The sequence below is a fragment of the Alosa sapidissima genome, chromosome 5 (genome assembly GCF_018492685.1).
Source record: "Alosa sapidissima isolate fAloSap1 chromosome 5, fAloSap1.pri, whole genome shotgun sequence".
Classification (NCBI taxonomy): domain Eukaryota; kingdom Metazoa; phylum Chordata; class Actinopteri; order Clupeiformes; family Clupeidae; genus Alosa; species Alosa sapidissima.
In genome coordinates this window covers 19,232,664-19,250,459 of record NC_055961.1, presented here as the reverse complement: position 1 = coordinate 19,250,459, position 17,796 = coordinate 19,232,664, and the positions used below count along the sequence as shown (strand labels likewise).

At 39.3% G+C, this 17,796-nt stretch overlaps 1 protein-coding gene across 1 annotated transcript; it reads left to right on the top strand.

The window, feature by feature from the left end:
• Positions 1–622: 622 nt before the first annotated feature.
• LOC121709513 (von Willebrand factor A domain-containing protein 7-like) lies at positions 623–13,973 on the top strand. Its single transcript, XM_042092946.1, has 15 exons — positions 623–693; positions 1,644–1,819; positions 2,222–2,467; positions 2,773–2,860; positions 3,022–3,145; positions 4,545–4,717; positions 4,982–5,094; positions 6,457–6,573; positions 6,928–7,173; positions 8,043–8,169; positions 8,279–8,434; positions 9,613–9,702; positions 9,835–10,094; positions 10,265–10,555; positions 13,562–13,973. The coding sequence occupies exons 2-15, from the start codon at positions 1,652–1,654 to the stop codon at positions 13,886–13,888; spliced, it is 2,526 nt and encodes an 841-aa protein (XP_041948880.1). The 5' UTR covers positions 623–693; positions 1,644–1,651; the 3' UTR covers positions 13,889–13,973.
• Positions 13,974–17,796: the final 3,823 nt, after the last annotated feature.

The window sequence follows — 17,796 nt, the reverse complement described above, 5'->3', positions numbered from 1 at the left end:
CAGTCTGCAAAGAGAGAAGGTAAATGAGTTGAAAGGAACCTTTAAAAAGCATACAAATCTACAAAATTCAGCGGTTTTGGGTGGAGATCAGCTATGTGAATACATGGCATGCTACTAGCATAAAAGCTCCATGTCCATTTCGTCTCTAATGAAAAAAGGTTGAAGACCCCTGCTCTAGGGACAATGAGACAATGAGACAATGTTGATTGTTAATGGCACAGTGATGAATGAAATGAAATGAACTGGAATTGAACTTGAATTGCTGGTTTCCTAAAAAAGTCTTCATTCATATGCAGCACTAATAGTGTAGTTCGATCATGTCTGAGGATGATAAATGAGGATGAAGTCATGATTCCTTTTATTGATATTGATGTTATTGTGATATTAAGCATAGCACTCTATTGCTTTGTTTGATAATAAAAACAGTGAATTAAAAAGCACAAACACAAAAAGTTAGTAAATAATAGACTGCCTGCAATTTTGAGGCATAGCCTTTGAGCTGGCTTTGCGTAAACATGATGAGAGGGACAGCAAGTAAAAAAAACAATTTCTCAGAAACACAATGACCATGCAAAAAAATGCATCCGTTTCATTTCCCCATCACCACACACATACACACATACCAAACAAGCATTTTTCAGTTTATTTCTTCACCTTGCACTCGTCACGTAACATCGCTCCCTAAAGATTAAGGTAAGATATCCTTGAGGGATTACACTACATTACTTAATGGATTTAGGATTAATAGGATAATGCATTTAAGGATTAATAACTTATTTCCATGTGGATAAACACATGCTTTTTACACAATTACAGCAGTATGCATGTTGTGCTTTTCACATACTGTAAGCATAATATCTAGATGTTTGTATGATCTGAAGTCTTAAATGCATATTTTAGCTATTCAACCAGTCCTCTGATCTACTGTGAATGCAAATGTATGAAATGAAGGGTACAACATGTAACTATAATATAGGGGTCCTTTTCAGCCTATGAACTGGCATTCTTTTAAAAATAGATACAGTAATGTTGTTCATGAAAATATTTTTGGGTTAATAGCGCAATAGCCTTTGTATACTATATCATTACATAAACTATTTCTGTATCATTCATCATTCACAAGTCATCATTTAAGGGGAGGGGGGCTTTTTGCATCTGTGCCTAGGGGTTCATAATCCATCCATGCCTATGGCCATCAAAAGTTTGGAATGCCCTAACTGACTGACTTAACTAATGACTTGTTTGTGATTTTTAATAATATTTTTGCATGATGGGAAATGTATTGAATTTCTGTTTGCCATACATATACTGTACATACAAGTCCCTCACCATGACCACTTTCTTTCAACATTGCTCACCTTCACCATCTCTGTAAGGCTGTAAGAATACACCTTGGATCGTGCTCATTATTTCCTGTATCCATTATTGTAATTCCCTTTTCATCGGTCACCACCTTTTGTCTCCTCATGTAAAGTGACCTTGGGTTTGTGAAAGGCACTTTAAAAAAAATGTAACTTTATTATTATTTAATCATAATAAACCATTTTCATACATTGCTGCACTATCTCACACAGAAGATGAATCACTCGTTAAAGATATTTACATGCACCTTTCCTGCTTTTCTGCATCTCTCACTGTCACAGAGATTACTATGGGCACAGGACACATCCTCTGGCTCTTCGCACTCTTCTCCACCCTGAGAGGAACTCTGGCCACTTCCCACACTCACCTGCAGATGACGGAGAACGCCATCATACAGTCCACAACGGCCGCCTGCCACTCTCATGCTCTGCGCACGGGAAAGGCATTTGTTCTCCCTGTAAGACGTTTGGAGTCACTCTGATGGTCATGTTTCCTGTAGTTTAAACTCATAAAGTCATATAGTAGAAATACCTGATCAGAATTAATCACTCTATTGTCTCATTAATTCAGAAAATTATAGCCGTTTTTAATTAATGAGATAAGTATGTTGATTCAGAAAAAACAGGTGGAAAAAATGTGATGCATTGCAGTTGCGTAGGCTACAGTTAACAGTTCTGTCAAGTGAATGCTTTATAGTTCCAATCAGTGATGACTGAAAAAATTGAAATATGTATGAATGAATATGAATGTAAAAGGATGTATGAATATATGCATGTATCCTACTATCTATCTATCTATCTATCTAACTAGTAACAGTAGCCCATAAATAAGGTGGTCTTACAAATCTCATTTGTTGTAGCCTGGGCCAGTGTCAGCAGAGGCTCTGGTGAAGGCCTGCACATCCTCGGCGTCCGCCATCAGTTTTCGAATGGCCATCAATGAGATAAGCCTAACTAAAGGAAGCATGGATGACCGTCAGTCTGTGACATTTGCACAGTGGCGTAAGCTCATTACAGACGATATTGCTGCCGTAAAGTCGAGTATTCAAAAAAAGAACTTTGAAGCTGCGAGAGAGAAATTAGGAGAGGTTCTCCATGCCCTACAGGTAACTTTCTGAGAGTGTCTTGCATAGCTTTCATGAAGTCATTGAAATAGTTGAATCACGTCAAAAACAGAAGTAGCCTATCCTTAAATCAAGTCAAAATATAACAATAATGAATATAACACTATAATGTTTTAATCTAAAGTTTTGGTCAAAATATAAGTAATGGTTGTTGATATTTGGTTTTTAACACACTCAAATTAAGTGTATTAAAATGCTTACCAACAAATTCACAATAATTACCAATATTTTCACCAAAACTTTGACCAAGGCTTCAGTGTAAATGCATATGGAAATGTGCCTTTCAGAATGTTTACGGTCACGGTGATCCGATTGAACTGGAAAGCAAGTTGCCCTACTCCACACTTATAAGACTTGCTGTACCAATTAAAAATGGTATGGTATGACAACATTAACAGCTCATACTGTCTCGTTGTTTTTCTCTGTGTTACGTGTGTGTTTGTGTTTCTCTGTGTTACGTGTGTGTGTGTGTGTGTGTGTGTGCATGTACCAATAGCATGTATGGTGGAACTCATTTGTTGATATGATCTGTTCAGATTTAACAAGCTGGGTAAGACCTACACCTACAATCAGCAAAGAGGGTCAGGAGATCGCCACAAAGGCCTCCGTTGATCTCCTGCAGGACATCAGAGCAGCAGCTGGGGATGCCGACTTCCTACGGTACCACATGAAATGATGTCACAACCCAGCTTGCGCTGGGCCGCAATATAAAGCTGGAAGAGATAAAAAAATTGCCCAAAATATGTGGAGCTCCTATGGGCATTCATAGGTTGAAATCTAGGAAAAGAATATAAAAACGGCGAAATATAACAAATATAGAAAAAGCATGTTGAGCTCAAGGGTGGCGAGAAGGCAAGTCTGATGATACCCACACTCTTAAAATGAATGTTTTGTCCCTATCTGGACACAGAGATGTGTTAAAAAAACAACGCAAGTTGTGTTATTTTCTACACATATTGTGTAACAAATAAAAAAAGGAAACAACACAAACTGTGTTGTCCCTATCTGGACACAGAGATGTGTAAAAAACAACGCAAGTTGTGTTGTTTTCAACACATTCGTTTTAAGAGTGCATGCACCAGTCAGTAATCGGAGGGTGCTTCACTGGCACGGCAAGGCCAGAGGGGTTGTAGAGGTGCATAGCAATGGGCACGTCCAAAAGCCTTGAGCGTGCTCTAGGTAGAGTGCATTTGCCGGATATTACGTCTGACAAGGCTATCCAAAAAGTCAGCATTCTCCCTTGTTCTCCCTTTTACTGCTGTAGAGACGGACAAGGACTCTGACAATGACGTTACTAGCAAGAACGGTACTACCTTGGTCCCTTCCCTTCCTGAGACTGAGAATTGGTTTGGAGATGCTTTGCTCACTTCCCGTTTCCAAGGGGCATAACCAGCAGTGAAATTGAACAAATACACCATCAGCACCACCATTGGATAGTGTTCAATGCACTTCACAATGCATCTCGCTGCCTTTTAAGATACCTAACAAGAGAATGAGGCAACAAGTGCTGTTTCAAACCGATCAAACTCTCTTTTCATGCCTCCTAAGACAACTTCGAACTACCCCCAAATGGTCATTATTGAAGGCAGCTGCAATGTATCCTCTATGCTGCCTATTACCAACAAACAAAAACCGCCCAAATGGAAACAGGGTCTATAACTCATCCTGTCTGCTCAGCACATTTAAAACAAACTTGTGTTTGTCCCTATCTTTGTCCTGAGATGGATATGGATATTTAGTATGAACCATATAAACAGATATGTACAGTATGTACAGCTATGTGCAGTGTGTGCAGAAACAGTAACATTATAATAGTATTAATAATACGTGTATGTGCAGGATGAAGAGCAGTAAAATATGGCTATGTATAAGTGTAATTACAGTATGTACATTGGTAAATAAATAGACACTATGGATGGGATAGGGTAGTACAGTTGTGTGTGTGTGTGTGGGGGGGGGGGGGGGGGGGGGGTTGGACTAGGGGATGTCCGCCTCCTTAACATTAGTTTTAAGACCGAACCTAACCACGTCTTCCTTCTCCTCTTGCTCTTCCACTTAGGCTGATGAGGATGAGTCAGACCTCCATCGCGATGTGCTTTGTGATTGACACCACAGGGAGTATGTCAGATGACATTAGTTTTGTGAGACAGACTACAGCCACCATCATAGACAGCAAGAGAGGCACTCCTGACGAGCCCTCCGATTACTATCTGGTACCCTTCAATGATCCAGGTACAGTCTGTTTTGTCTTTGGTGTCTATGTCTTTAAAAATTATGTTTGGACAAGACGTGCAATGACCACATGAGTTTCCCCTTGTGCATTGGATAATAAAGTTCACCTTGACCTTGACAGTTCAAGATTGGTATTGGTGTAAAGTGGTTCAGTTTTTCAACAAATTAGTAAATTTATTGGATATTGAGGGGGAGGTGGGGGATAGTGGGTAAGGTTGCCGTTATGTATTATTGCTAATTTTCACTTTTGGACTCTTTTGCAAGCTTTTGGACCTTTTTTTAAGACTACTGTTGCAGGAGAATTTCAGACGCGCATTAATAGTCTTACAGCTAACGGGGGTGGAGATGAGCCTGAAATGTCACTGTCAGCGCTTCAGGTATGAGGACAACTGAGCACACTGTTCACTATAGTATATAAGATGAGCTGGATAGGGTGCAGTATACATAACCATTTATTAATTTAGCAGACACTTTTATCCAAACCAACTTACATATTATGTAATTTATATTACAAAGGGCAATGTCCTGGAGCAACTTGGGGGTAAGTGCCTTGCTTAAGGGTACAACGGTGGAAGCTGGGAATTGAACCCACAACTTTTCAGGCTACTGCATGTTAGCCTAGCTCCTTAACCACGAGGCTACTACCCATATATATAGAATCCTGTATCATGGATATATCATGATGTGGGGCTATTTTAATTCAAAAGGCCAAGGGAACTTTATCAGTATGCATAGTGTCCTGGATCCATGAAATAACTGGCCTTTAAAAATAAAAATCTGCCTGCCTCTATGGGAATTTAACATTGGGGTGTGCTTACTTATGCCCCCTGTATTTTAAGGAAAAGCATTTATTTATTTATGATACATTATTCATTTACAAAGAAAATTGGTGTCCTTAAAGGTTGGATTTGTACTCATTTTCATAATTAAGGCATTAAGATACATTTCCAAAAGATTATTTTTTTATTCCTCTTTTTAGTCAACTAGCATGGGTGTGCTAACTTTGTAACATGACTCTAGTAGTAGTAGTAGTATGGTATAGTATGGTATAGTATGGTACAGTATAGTAGTAGTGTGGTGTTGTATAGTATACTAGTAGTATGGTAGAGTAGTAGTATGGTAGTAGTATGGTATAGTAGTAGTATGGTAGAGTATAGTATGGTATAGTAGTAGTATAGTATAGTATGGTATAGTAGTAGTATAGTAGTAGTGTGGTATGGTAGTAGTGTGGTATAGTATGGTATAGTAGTAGTATAGTAGTAGTGTGGTATGGTAGTAGTGTGGTATACAGTAGTAGTAGTATAGTATAGTATGGTATAGTAGTAGTGTGGTATGGTAGTAGTGTGGTAGAGTATAGTATGGTATAGTAGTAGTATAGTATAGTATGGTATAGTAGTAGTATGGTATGGTAGTAGTATGGTAGAGTAGTAGTATGGTAGAGTATAGTATAGTAGTAGTATAGTAGTAGTATGGTATGTAATGTCATTTTTACACATTCTGATGCTATTTCTAGGTCATGTTCTAACAAAACCACCTCTAAACATACATATTCACTTTAACAATTAGAGAAGATTAAATCAGATGGATGTGACTGTAAAAAGGGCTTGTGAACAACACATATGTCCAGTTCCAAACTAAAGCAGACAAACCCAGCTAGCCATTATGAGTTTTCCAGCTCCTCAAGCGCGTCTATATTTTCCTGAATATTTGTCTCCTGCTTCTGTGCATCTTCTGTCCAGCTGGCCCTCACGAGTACACCACCCCATTCAGAAATCTTTCTGTTCACGGATGCTTCAGCTAAAGACACTTCGCTGAAGAGTACAGATCTGGTCCTGATAGAGAAGACGAAGTCAACAGTGAGTATGAGCAATGCTCTTAAAATTCTATCATCACTGACAGGCAGAGGTGGAAAAGTCCAGTAAAAGTCCTCTCACATATTTTCTCCAACCATTTACTAAAGCAGTTGATTCTAATTGGCACAACACATCAACCAGGTAGATGAGCTAATTAGTGAAATCATAAGTGCACAGGTAGAACCAATACATGGTAGGACTTTTACACCTCTGCTGACAGGTAGGCTAAAATAAAGCAAAACACCATTCCTCTGGTTCACTCTTTATCACTCTTTAGCCACCATGAATTCCGCCAGCCTTCCCTTAATCCACCCCGCTCACTGGTGTTTCTTGTCCACTTCTCCTTCCTCTTCTGAGGTCAACTTCATGCTAACCAATCCGCTGGGAGTGCGGCGTCGAAGGAACGCTGATGAGCAGCTGCGATCTGATGAGGAGGAGCAGGAGCACAAGCAATATGAGCGTGAACGTCGGAGTCTGTCCAATCCCAGTTACAGGGTTTACGAGGAGCTGGCCCACGCATCTGGTGGACTGGCTATAGAGGTTACCAAGACAAACCTGCCCAGGGCCACATCCATTATCACTGACGCATCAAGCTCTGCTAAGGTAGGTTGACATTTCTATTGGTAAAAAAGAGAGAAAGAAATTGATAAATGCGATCTGCTAAATCCCACTCACTTTTTACTTTTTTGATATTGACCACCATTGCCTAGCCTACAACATATTTGTCACAAAATGTGCAGCAGTTCCTTGATTGAGAGTAGGCCACCCTTTTGACAGCTATTCATCTCTAGCAGATATGATATAGGATATAATCAGTGGCGGCTGGTGACGTCTTAAGTTGAGGAGAATAGGGTAAACTCATTTACAAATTTTCTATCATTCTATCCATATAGGCTACTTGAGATTTTAATCAAGAATTTGGATTATTTATAAGGATATGTGATGGCTGGTAAAGTAACCTATAGAAGGAGTGAAGCGTTGTTCATGAAGATATTGCATTGTCAATGGCAAACACCCAAAAATCAAACAGTTAAATCAAGCATTAAAACAATGTGTAGGCTACTACAGAATATCAGAAAGCTGAAGAGTAAGTAAGTAGGTAAGTCTTTATTAGGTTCATTGATTGAGCATGATATGTTAAAATCTCACCCACAAAAGCAAGGGCCACAAGTGGACTGTAAGACAGGACAAGACAAAAGGTCTATTTCTTTTTTCAAAGTTGTCAGACAAGTCACAGTTTATTGTTAAGTTGAAGCGACATTTATCACTTCAGAGATCACCAAACAAGGTTTAGCTATCACTAATGCCATCTCTTTCTCTACAAATTTCAACATGAACAATTGCATCCTTTATTTTTGCCCTTTAGGGGCTCCATAATTAACCATTGGTGTTTTACTATATATTTTCAAAAATAAATATAGCTTGACCGCTTAAGCTCTGTAACATGTCTTTATTTTTGCTCTTCGGAACAGGTGACCGTTTTCCAAGCTGTGAGGGACCGATCAGAACTATTCCCCTTTCACATGGACACAACATTAAGTCACCTTGCTATCTACATCACAGGGGGCCATATAACATTTACCATCACCAGTGCCATGGGTGAGAAGACCCTTCTGGTCAACCTCAGAAAAGATTATTTAACTGAGTAAAGTGAATTAAAACCTGTTAGCCTGCATGCTAACCGTCCTTTAAAATGTTTTTTATAAAGGTGTCTCTCAGACCAGCACTCAAACAACAGGTGCACTGGGTACCATCAACAAGGTGGGGAATGTATACACAATGCACATCAACACAGATGTCAAGAAAAAGGGATTATGGGTCATTAAAGTTCAGGCATCTCAATCTTACACAGTCAAAGTCGTTGGTAAGACCTATTTTTACTGTTTTGATAAACATGTGCATATCTGATTAGTCATTCAGTGTTATTATCATATTAATTAACATAGAATGTTCAGTAAGGTTTTCCTTTACATATATTTTTACATCCTGAAGTGTGTGGTTATTTTTCCATATTCTCATGCCTACATTATTTGATTGATTTCAGATTTCTGAGAGTTAAGTTGTTTGGGGTTTTTTTTTGCACAGACATTATGCGATGGGAAATGTGCTACTCTTCATTTAACTGTTGTTTTCAGCTAGTTTAATGCATTTGTATTATCTCTGTTGAGCTGCTATGAACTCTGTGCTCTTGCCAGGAGTCACTTTCAGCATAAATCTACGTCACCTATTAGCTAGCCTCCAGGTATGTCACAAATCAAAAGGAATATTTCTACAAGTACTGTGACACAAGTACATCAGTGTAATGAATAATAATTAAAGGCATTTAGTGAAGAAGAGAAATGAGCCAGTGTTGCATTTTGCACTTCTGTCACGCCGACCCTGGTCGACTATTGCGTGACCCTGGCAGACTATTGACCCAGCGTTTCGACATCAGAGGGTGCGTGTGAGGCTCTATGCAAGACACTTGTGTACCCTCCAATGTTTTGAGATCACATGGATGTGCGGCCGGCCACTGTGCTTCAAGGGCACCAACTATCCAAAACTCATCCCAAACTCATGGAAAAAAGCACCACTTAAATTAGCATGGCTGTGTTCAATACCTTGTCAAGGTATTGGATTGATGTGGTGTCTAGTCCGATTCAAAATCATGAAAACATACAGTGGATTATTTCCACCACATTTAGATCATCCCCTTACCCTAACCTACTGGTGTCTAAAAAAATGTAGGGCCTACTTATCTAGCCTATAGATAACTGGAGGATCATGGGATTTTTTTCTATGTTGGCCTTTAAAAAGGACTGTCCTTTTGTTGTGTTATATTATCAAACTCATGAACATTTTATTCTATGCTAATTCAGATTACTTTTTTATGTATAGGCCTATATAAATCTACATTCTATCTCTAGGCTATTGTTTTATTATAAATTACACTAAACAGCTCTGAAAGGAACATATCTTTATTTTTATGAAATTTCTTTGTCATAAGATTTTGAATTTCATGCTTTCATGAGTATGACATTTTGTGCATGACTACCTTTTAAGGACAAAGCCCGATTGACTTCCTGTACAACTTTGTGGAAGTAAATGAAGGCTCTGACTCATTTGTGGTTCTTGACAGCCGACCCTCTGCCAGTAAGATTGTCATGTTGCTTTCGAGACACAAAAGATACACATCTGTAGGCTAGGTCTACTAAAAATACATGAAAATATTTCAGAATGCAATATGACTGATCTCAAAACTGCCATATTCTGTCTTAATCTCAGGTGCGAAGGCCACTTTACTGGTGGCTATCACCATGCCCGACTCTGTGAAAGTAACAGAAGTGGCTATGGTGCCAGAACACGGCAACATTGTGCTTGCAAGTCTTAAAAAGACAGAGATGGAAAGCTACTTAGCGACAGTGAGCAGAGTGCCCGAGGGCAGCTTCGCTGTTCAGCTGAAGGGGACGATCCTCAAAGGATCTTTTGAGATGTTCCAGAGACAGTCGTGCACCCAGCTAAGGGCCTCGGGCGTGACAGTCACAGTAAGTACAGCCCAGTCAAAATGGTCAAAGAAATGGATGAAAGAACTAAAAAAAAGGACAATTGAAGATGTGTCAGAAATCAATTTGCCATGTCAGATCATTCTAAAAATGACATTCTAGCTGATGTGTAGCAGGAAATAACTAAATTAGTGCGACTGTTTGTTTCCCAGGCTGAGACAACGGCTAACCTGAAGCCCGGCGTCCCGCTTAACATCCCTTTCACGGTAGCCACTGCCCGTTTAGGAGGCAGATTCATTGTCCGAGCGAGGAACGACCGCAACTTCAGATTGTCCTTCCCCTCCAAGTTGACTCTAAGTGCTGGCGGCCATACTGAGAGCACACTGACCATTGTAGCTCCTGCAGGCACCCCCTCGGGCACAGACGTCACACTGACCATTGAGGTCCAGGGTCCCGGAGGCGACATTAATTATGCTGTGCTCCGCCTTACTGTATTAGCTGAGGTAAACATTCTTTTAAATATTTTTTTGGGTCTTATTATGCTTTTCATCTGACAAGACAGTGAAGAGAGTGACAGGAAACAAGGGAGAGAGAGATGGAGTGGGATCGGGAGATGACCAGAGTTACGGTCAAAGATTGTTGTTACGGTACCGATCCACTTGCACGACACTTCATTTTGTAGTATCGCATAGAGTGGTGAAGTCCCGCCCCTTCTACTTCCGGACGCGAGGCGACTCCAAAGATTGGAGCAAGGCGGAGCCTTACAATCTTTGGCGACTCTCCAATGAAAGGACAAGGTTGTAGGTCCTCTGTTCTACCACAACTGTGCCTGTGAAACTTTGGTTCCGCTTACAAGACCAATAATGTTTTAACATCTTTTCCACGACCACCTAGTAGTCCATAAAACAAAACGAAACTATATTGAATGTTGGTGTTTTTGGTGAGGATTTGAGATTGCATTGAGTAGTTTAAATAAAACAAGATTTCCAAATGGCTTGCATAGTTTGTTTAGGCTATTAATGTGTTGTAGGCTATACTGTTAAGTACATGCCTAAAATTGTGGTCCATTTGTGGAAAAACACTTATAATACGTTAAAACGAACTGAGTATGAGCTGGTAACTGACATCTTAAACAAAACGCCCACACACGACTGAATGTGGGGAGGCAGCGCGACATCTATGCGACACGACAAAATGAAGTGTTGTGCAAGTGGATCGGTACCTTTAGGGCTCCTACACACAGTTGCGTTCCGTCAACGCATGCCAGTGGGTGTTCCCGACGGTAGCTATGCAAATGACTTGAAGTATAACCTAATTTGATTGGTTGGTGCCGTCCGTAGATTGGCTTGATTTACTCTCAATATTTACATCAGTCTACATTATTTTGTAACCTTATTCAATCAAATGATTTAAAAGTGCATTGTTTGAAATTGGAATACAATAAATATGCTGCCTGTATCTTTTATTTTATTATTGGTTTACAAAAGTTAGGCTACATGAAGCAATGACTTCTGGGAATTTCAAAACCGAATGCGTCTACTTCCTTCAGCACAGGGAATTGCCGATCTAGCATGCCTTGATCCTTGGTTGCGGAGAAGAGCAAGCTCCTTCGCACCTTGTTAACTGCATGACTTTAATTAAGACATGTTTGTGGAGCGGCTGCTCTGATGGGTTTCCCGTTTATCAACAAAACTACATTCGCGCGCAGCCGTGGGGCAGAAGACGCTTGGTGCCACAACGTTATAAACTTGACTTAAATAGTCGGCTGCTGTAAGGTACAATCGTAATTTTTTATATACCCCTGGTCCCCTGTTGTCTCAATGATAATAGCATCTTATTTCAGGCTATATTTCAGAGTTTGCCGTTCATTTGCATTAACATTGTATTTGTCATTTTTGGCGAAGACATGCATACCTTTAGGGATATTGAACATATTGAACATTCTCTAACCATCGTGATTTCGAATTGGTGCAGTTTTCAGCACAAAAACTCATTTTGTTCTTTTCATGAAGAGCACTGTTCTATGCTGTTCTATGGTGCTTTCTGCCTCTTGCGCCACAGCAAAATAGCCTAGTGGACGGCAAGAACACGAATCAAATCAATGGGTTGTAATGGGACATATTAGGAGAGCTAGGAGATTATAGTGAGATTTAACCGTAGTAATGCCCTTCCACGACTGTTGGCTTATTGTTTGGAATACAACAACATCCCATGTTCTTGCATAGATATATTTTGGTTTGTTTTCTTTGTGTTTCGGGAGTATTTCAACCACAATTGCATGCTTATCTCCTCAGTGTATGAAGCACAGCAGCGGTTGCTATAGCAACCATAGACTCTGAACAGGACGGCAGATAGCACTTAGGCAAAGTCTTTGGCAAGATCTGAATGTAAACAGATAATACCGTTCAAGTTTTTTTTTTTTTTCCTATTTCTTTCAATTCTTTAACTTAAGACATTAAGTTAAAGAATTGTAAGTTTATTCGCTGGGCAACGTACAAACTGACGAGTTACATTAGCCCTAGCACTATGAGCTACGATAAACGTTAGCTAGAATAGCTAGCTTCTAAGTGTGGCAGTAGTTATTATTTCATGTTCTGATATGACATTCTTAACGTTTTGACTATGTTACAACTGATAAAAGCAAGACAAATAAAGTAACCAAATCGCTTTGCAATATTTTAGTCCAGAAATACTTATGGGTGTTCATTTACCATAATGTTAATTACAGTAGCCTAACGTAACGTTATCTCCCATTGCTGTTACCACCAGTTTTAATAACTTAACATTTGCGATCATGACCCATTTCATCTAACAACACCACTGGCATCCCCAAACAGCAATACATTGAACTACAAAGATGTTATAGTAATGGTGTTCAGTTCATCATAATCTTTATGACATAATGTAATTTGCCGTCCGTCTCCCATCTTTTTGCCGTCCAGCATGGAGCCGTCGCGTGACTTAAGTCACGTGTCTGCAAGGGGTGAATATCTGTGTGTTGCGAGCACATGCATGCGCGTGCATGCCGTTTTTTAATCCCAGTCCGTCACTGCCTATCAGTGACTTTCACTGAGGTTATGGTTATCAAGCAGGCACCTTCCTTCATCTGTGTTTCATTGAATTAGCACCCCCCCCCCCCCCCCCCCCCGCCACAGACACACATGATTCATGAAGGGTTCCCTACCAACAAATACCGACAAAGTCAGAGGAAATAACAACAGGATGTGAAGAAATAACCAGTTTGACCAAAGATCCTTGGTTTGACTTCATGTCAAAATAGCGTCTGCGCTGTATTGCCAAGATATCAACTAAAGTTAGCATGCAAACCAGCTATCTTCGGACAGTACTCTCTGGTAATACCGCTTTGTGCCTCTGGGAATGCTATATGATGCTGGGGGTGTTCTTCAGGTAGAGGTTGAGGGTATGCTATGCTAGGATGCTAGTTTCTTGCATGTGTAGATGATGTATCCCTATTGTGGTTTTATCGTTTGGTGTTTCCTCCTTTCAAGGTAACCGACAACTCCCCGCCCGACTGCCAGGTGACCAGTGTGGACGTTGAATGCTTTGGCGACTGCAATCTGTCAACTTGGAAACTGTTCGCCGAGCTGACGGACGGTAAAGGCTCAGGCATTAAGACCATCACAGTCCAGCAGGGCACTGGCACCCTCGCCACAACCGTGAAGCGCCAGGGCGGAGTGGATGTGACCCAGGCCACCTACAGCGCCTCCTGCTGCTCTGAGAAGGTGGAGCTGGCGGCGGTGGATGCCGTGGGGAACGTGGGTACCTGCTCTTGGGCCATTAGGAAAGAAAGCCTTTGGCATCCTTACTGTTCCTGAAGATAGTGCTTCTCATATAGGTATTCAACAGCGCTGTGAATTTTAAATACCTTTGAATAAATTGTTTGCATCAACAAACCAGAAATATTGGGTGTTACCTCTTGTTTTATATGGTATCGCACATTTGAATCATGGTCTTGATAAATACAAAGGTATTGATATGATAAGCTGCCAAGACTATACAATTTCACAACATGACATCTCCACCTATATCGCCAAAAATGATTTAGTATGACCGACAGGCAGACTGTCATCGCAAAGAGAATTACGACGACATTTTTAGCAGTCCAGATGTATTCACACATAACAGAGTATTTAAAATAAAGTTCTATACTATATAGCCAATTAATTAAAGTCAATACAATACCTTTATAGCCAACTAATTAAAGTCAATACAATACCTTTAATTGAATAATTCAATTCAATTCAAGTAGTATAAGTCTGTGAGCAAAATCTGAACACACTATGCGATAATGCTGATACCAGCAACTCATATGAAGATGTGGTTCAGGCTTATTCTTTCTCATCAGTCCATGGCCACAGCCCTATCGGTGCTCCTAAAAGATAGGGCTCACCAATAGGTTCAATGTTTCTGATCGGCCTATCCAATTGCATAATTATGTGGATTAAACATAGGCCTAATCCATATCGATTTTTAAGTTCCCTTACATTGCAACTATTGGAGTCTCAGTTGGACCATCGCAGGCTCAAATGACATAGTTGGTAATCCTGCCATTTTAAGGTCGATTGCTTCGCTTAGTGCAGTGCTTTTTGAAAAACGTTTGTCATCACCAACACAACAGCAGAGGACAGCACGATTTAATAGTCATCCCTTGTTGTGTTTTTTTCTTCAAGAAACTGCCACACATGTTGAAATGTTTATCATATTGTAACATTCTGCACACTCACAGTGGTACAGACTATGCTATCAAACTGATCTTACTTTAATTTGCACAAATCATTTGCACAGGAAGGCATGCCTGGATCTGATGTGAACTTACATGAAATTAAATCATATTTGCATTCTGTGCACCCATTATTCTCAACAGCAGACCTTACCGAATATGAGGATATGAAGCACGCATCTGTACAATAAGCTGTGGAGGGCGGTTTTGAAATGGCAGCATTCTACATGGTCTCCAACTTTGGGCTGAAATTTAAAACTATGTGAAACTAAACTAAATGCAAACTATTTATGTCTACATACATTTTTGTAAATTGATTAGCCATAGAGTATCCTTTCTATTGCATTTTCGATGTATTTAACTAATGACAGAAAACATAGGCTAATGAATTGCATCCACATATCCTTATGCACAACTATTTTTCCAGACTCAAGCAAGCCTTCCTCAGAAATCAAATTACTTTCTTGCATCCTTAAAGGGATAGGCACTCAATTAGACCACCACCAAAACAATATAATGCCATCAAATAATGTTAGTAGTCTAGCTCACATGGGTGGCCTTTGCTATGAAGGTTTCATTTTCAATTCATTATCAATAATAATTTTCTGTGCTGTGCCATTTTATTTTATTTTTTGTTTCGTATCAATTTTTACCAATAATGTACTGTAAATGAAAAAAACTGAAAATGAACACATTCTAACGGCACTTCTACATTTTACTCCTAAGCGTACCTGCATAATGCGGCAGATTAGTGAAACCATCGTTCACTTTGTGATACAAGCATCAAACTTGGCACACTTTATCCAAAAAGCACACGCAAAAAATCCAATATGGCCGCCATTTTCCAAGATGGCCACCGTTGAAAGCCATTATACTTGGTTTTTGACTTGGATTGGGATTGGATAATCACATTTTGATGATCTTGATATCTAAATATAGGTAAAAGGGTCTGGACTTTCCAATTCTACAATAAAATGTCAAAGAATGTGTTAAATTGTGAAGATAGACGCAATTAATGGGAAAAATAGCACATTTTAGTACTAATGTTAGCATAATTGAATTGTTTTTTGTTAATAAAACATATGTTGGTTAGGTTACTTCAGCAGGGGCATGTGCATGTTCTTTTTTCAGTTTAATATAATTTCAATATAATAGTGCAGATTGACAAGAAATTAGCAGGAAAGAGAGACAGGGCTGGATCGGGAAATGATCACTAGTTTAAACTGAACTTCAGAGGAGGCAGGGGGACTAAGTAAATGCATGTGTTTGTTTAAATATATATGTGTACAATATATATGAGTACCATGTATTACCTCAATAGAACAACAAAGACTAGGAAATGTGTGGGAAAGAGACAGGGCCCCAGTAACATCTAGTGACACCTCTGCTCTGTAACTATAGCCATATCAGAATGTCTGCATTACAAATGAATTTAATCATTGCATTTGCAGGGACACAAAGGAGTACACTCAAGACTAATGCTGTAGCATTTACATCTTCCCAGACATTCAGTCTTGACACATTTAGTCAATTGTTGACAGCTCTCAGCAATTGGTGGGAGTGTCATCCACTACTTGCCAAATGTCACCTTCTTTCCTCCAACCCCGTGGCAGGACTCTCCATATTCATTTGATATATACTTGTCTGGCCCCAGATACAGACAGCTTGATAGGTTGCACACTTAACATGTTTAGCAAGAGATGCCCTTGATGATGGAATGGCATCATAGGACCTCTATGTTTATAATTGGCCATTAATAGGGTATACATCCTTTGGTCAGTCATAGGACTTGAACAGACCTTTAGTTCCTTACATCCAACAAAAAATATTTTACCTATTTGTATAACTTTGCAACTGCTCAAATGGATGCAATAATATAATTTAAATAATTATTCATTCTCTGTTCACAAATCTTACACATTTCCACCGCCGAATACAAAACCAGATAACTGATGAGTAGATTATTTATTGTTTAATGATGGAGGCTAAATATCTATGTGGTGAATGTCAGATGATTGTCTAATTTCATTCCAATTTCATAATGATCCTGGTTAACGCCAGACCACTTCTCAAATCTCAAAGGCTCAATTGCTTAACTTTGTCTGGGTTCTCCCAGGCTACACAGAGGATGTTCTGATGAAGAATCTGTTGTCACCACATTACCACAGCCAATTCAGCCAAGTTCAAATTGAACTATTGAAAAAATTAACTTCAAGATGGTCTATCGCATTATTGCATTTAAAGAATCAAATGTGGTTAAAAGCAACAAGTACTTCATGTTAATATTTAAAATGTAGTGGAGTCAAAAGTACACTATTTATCATAGTGGAGTAAAAGTCACTGTGTACGATACATGTGACTGATGAGTACCAGCACCTTTTTTTCTCCACTTCAAGCACTGGCCTCTGTCAACGTTGAGCAACAGAGCAGGACAAGGGTTCATGTTACAATAGCTGTTTCATATTTCATAATTCTCTGTTTGCGTCTATTCGCACTGGCACAAAACAGACAGTTTGAGACAACATTGACGGCTAATGGCACTGTAAATGACATTGCATGAACTAAAATAGAAATGTTTATAATTTGGTAATACAGTTTAGTATAAAGTATTAAAATGCAGAAAAAATAGCATGTTTTAATTATATATTTGATCATGTCTGATGATCCTCTAGCAAACAGTTTAGTCAATTTAGAAGTGTATTGCTTTTCCATTTACAATGTAAAGTAAAAGTAACTTAAAATACTGATCACTTTACTTCATACATTCAAAACACACACTTTTTTATTGATGGTTATGTTTTACATACTGTGTAATGTATGTAATGCTGTATGTATGTAATCCAATGCAATGCTATCATATGTTTTCTCACTCTAGCCAGTTCAAAAGTGCTTTCGCACACCTCTTTTTTAGGACAGGTGTGTCAGACAAGGTAAGGGTTACCAGTGGTACTTGAAGAAGTCCCTTGGGTTGAAGAAGTCCCACACGCTGTCCATTATGCAATG

Bases quoted from the DNA above. Each gene is read 5' to 3' on its own strand.
- LOC121709513 (XM_042092946.1), top strand. From the start codon at position 1,652: ATGGGCACAGGACACATCCTCTGGCTCTTCGCACTCTTCTCCACCCTG. The intron at 2,468-2,772 runs GTAACTTTCTGA...TGTGCCTTTCAG, and splicing joins AGGTTCTCCATGCCCTACAG to AATGTTTACGGTCACGGTGA. The intron at 10,095-10,264 runs GTAAGTACAGCC...TTTGTTTCCCAG, and splicing joins CCTCGGGCGTGACAGTCACA to GCTGAGACAACGGCTAACCT.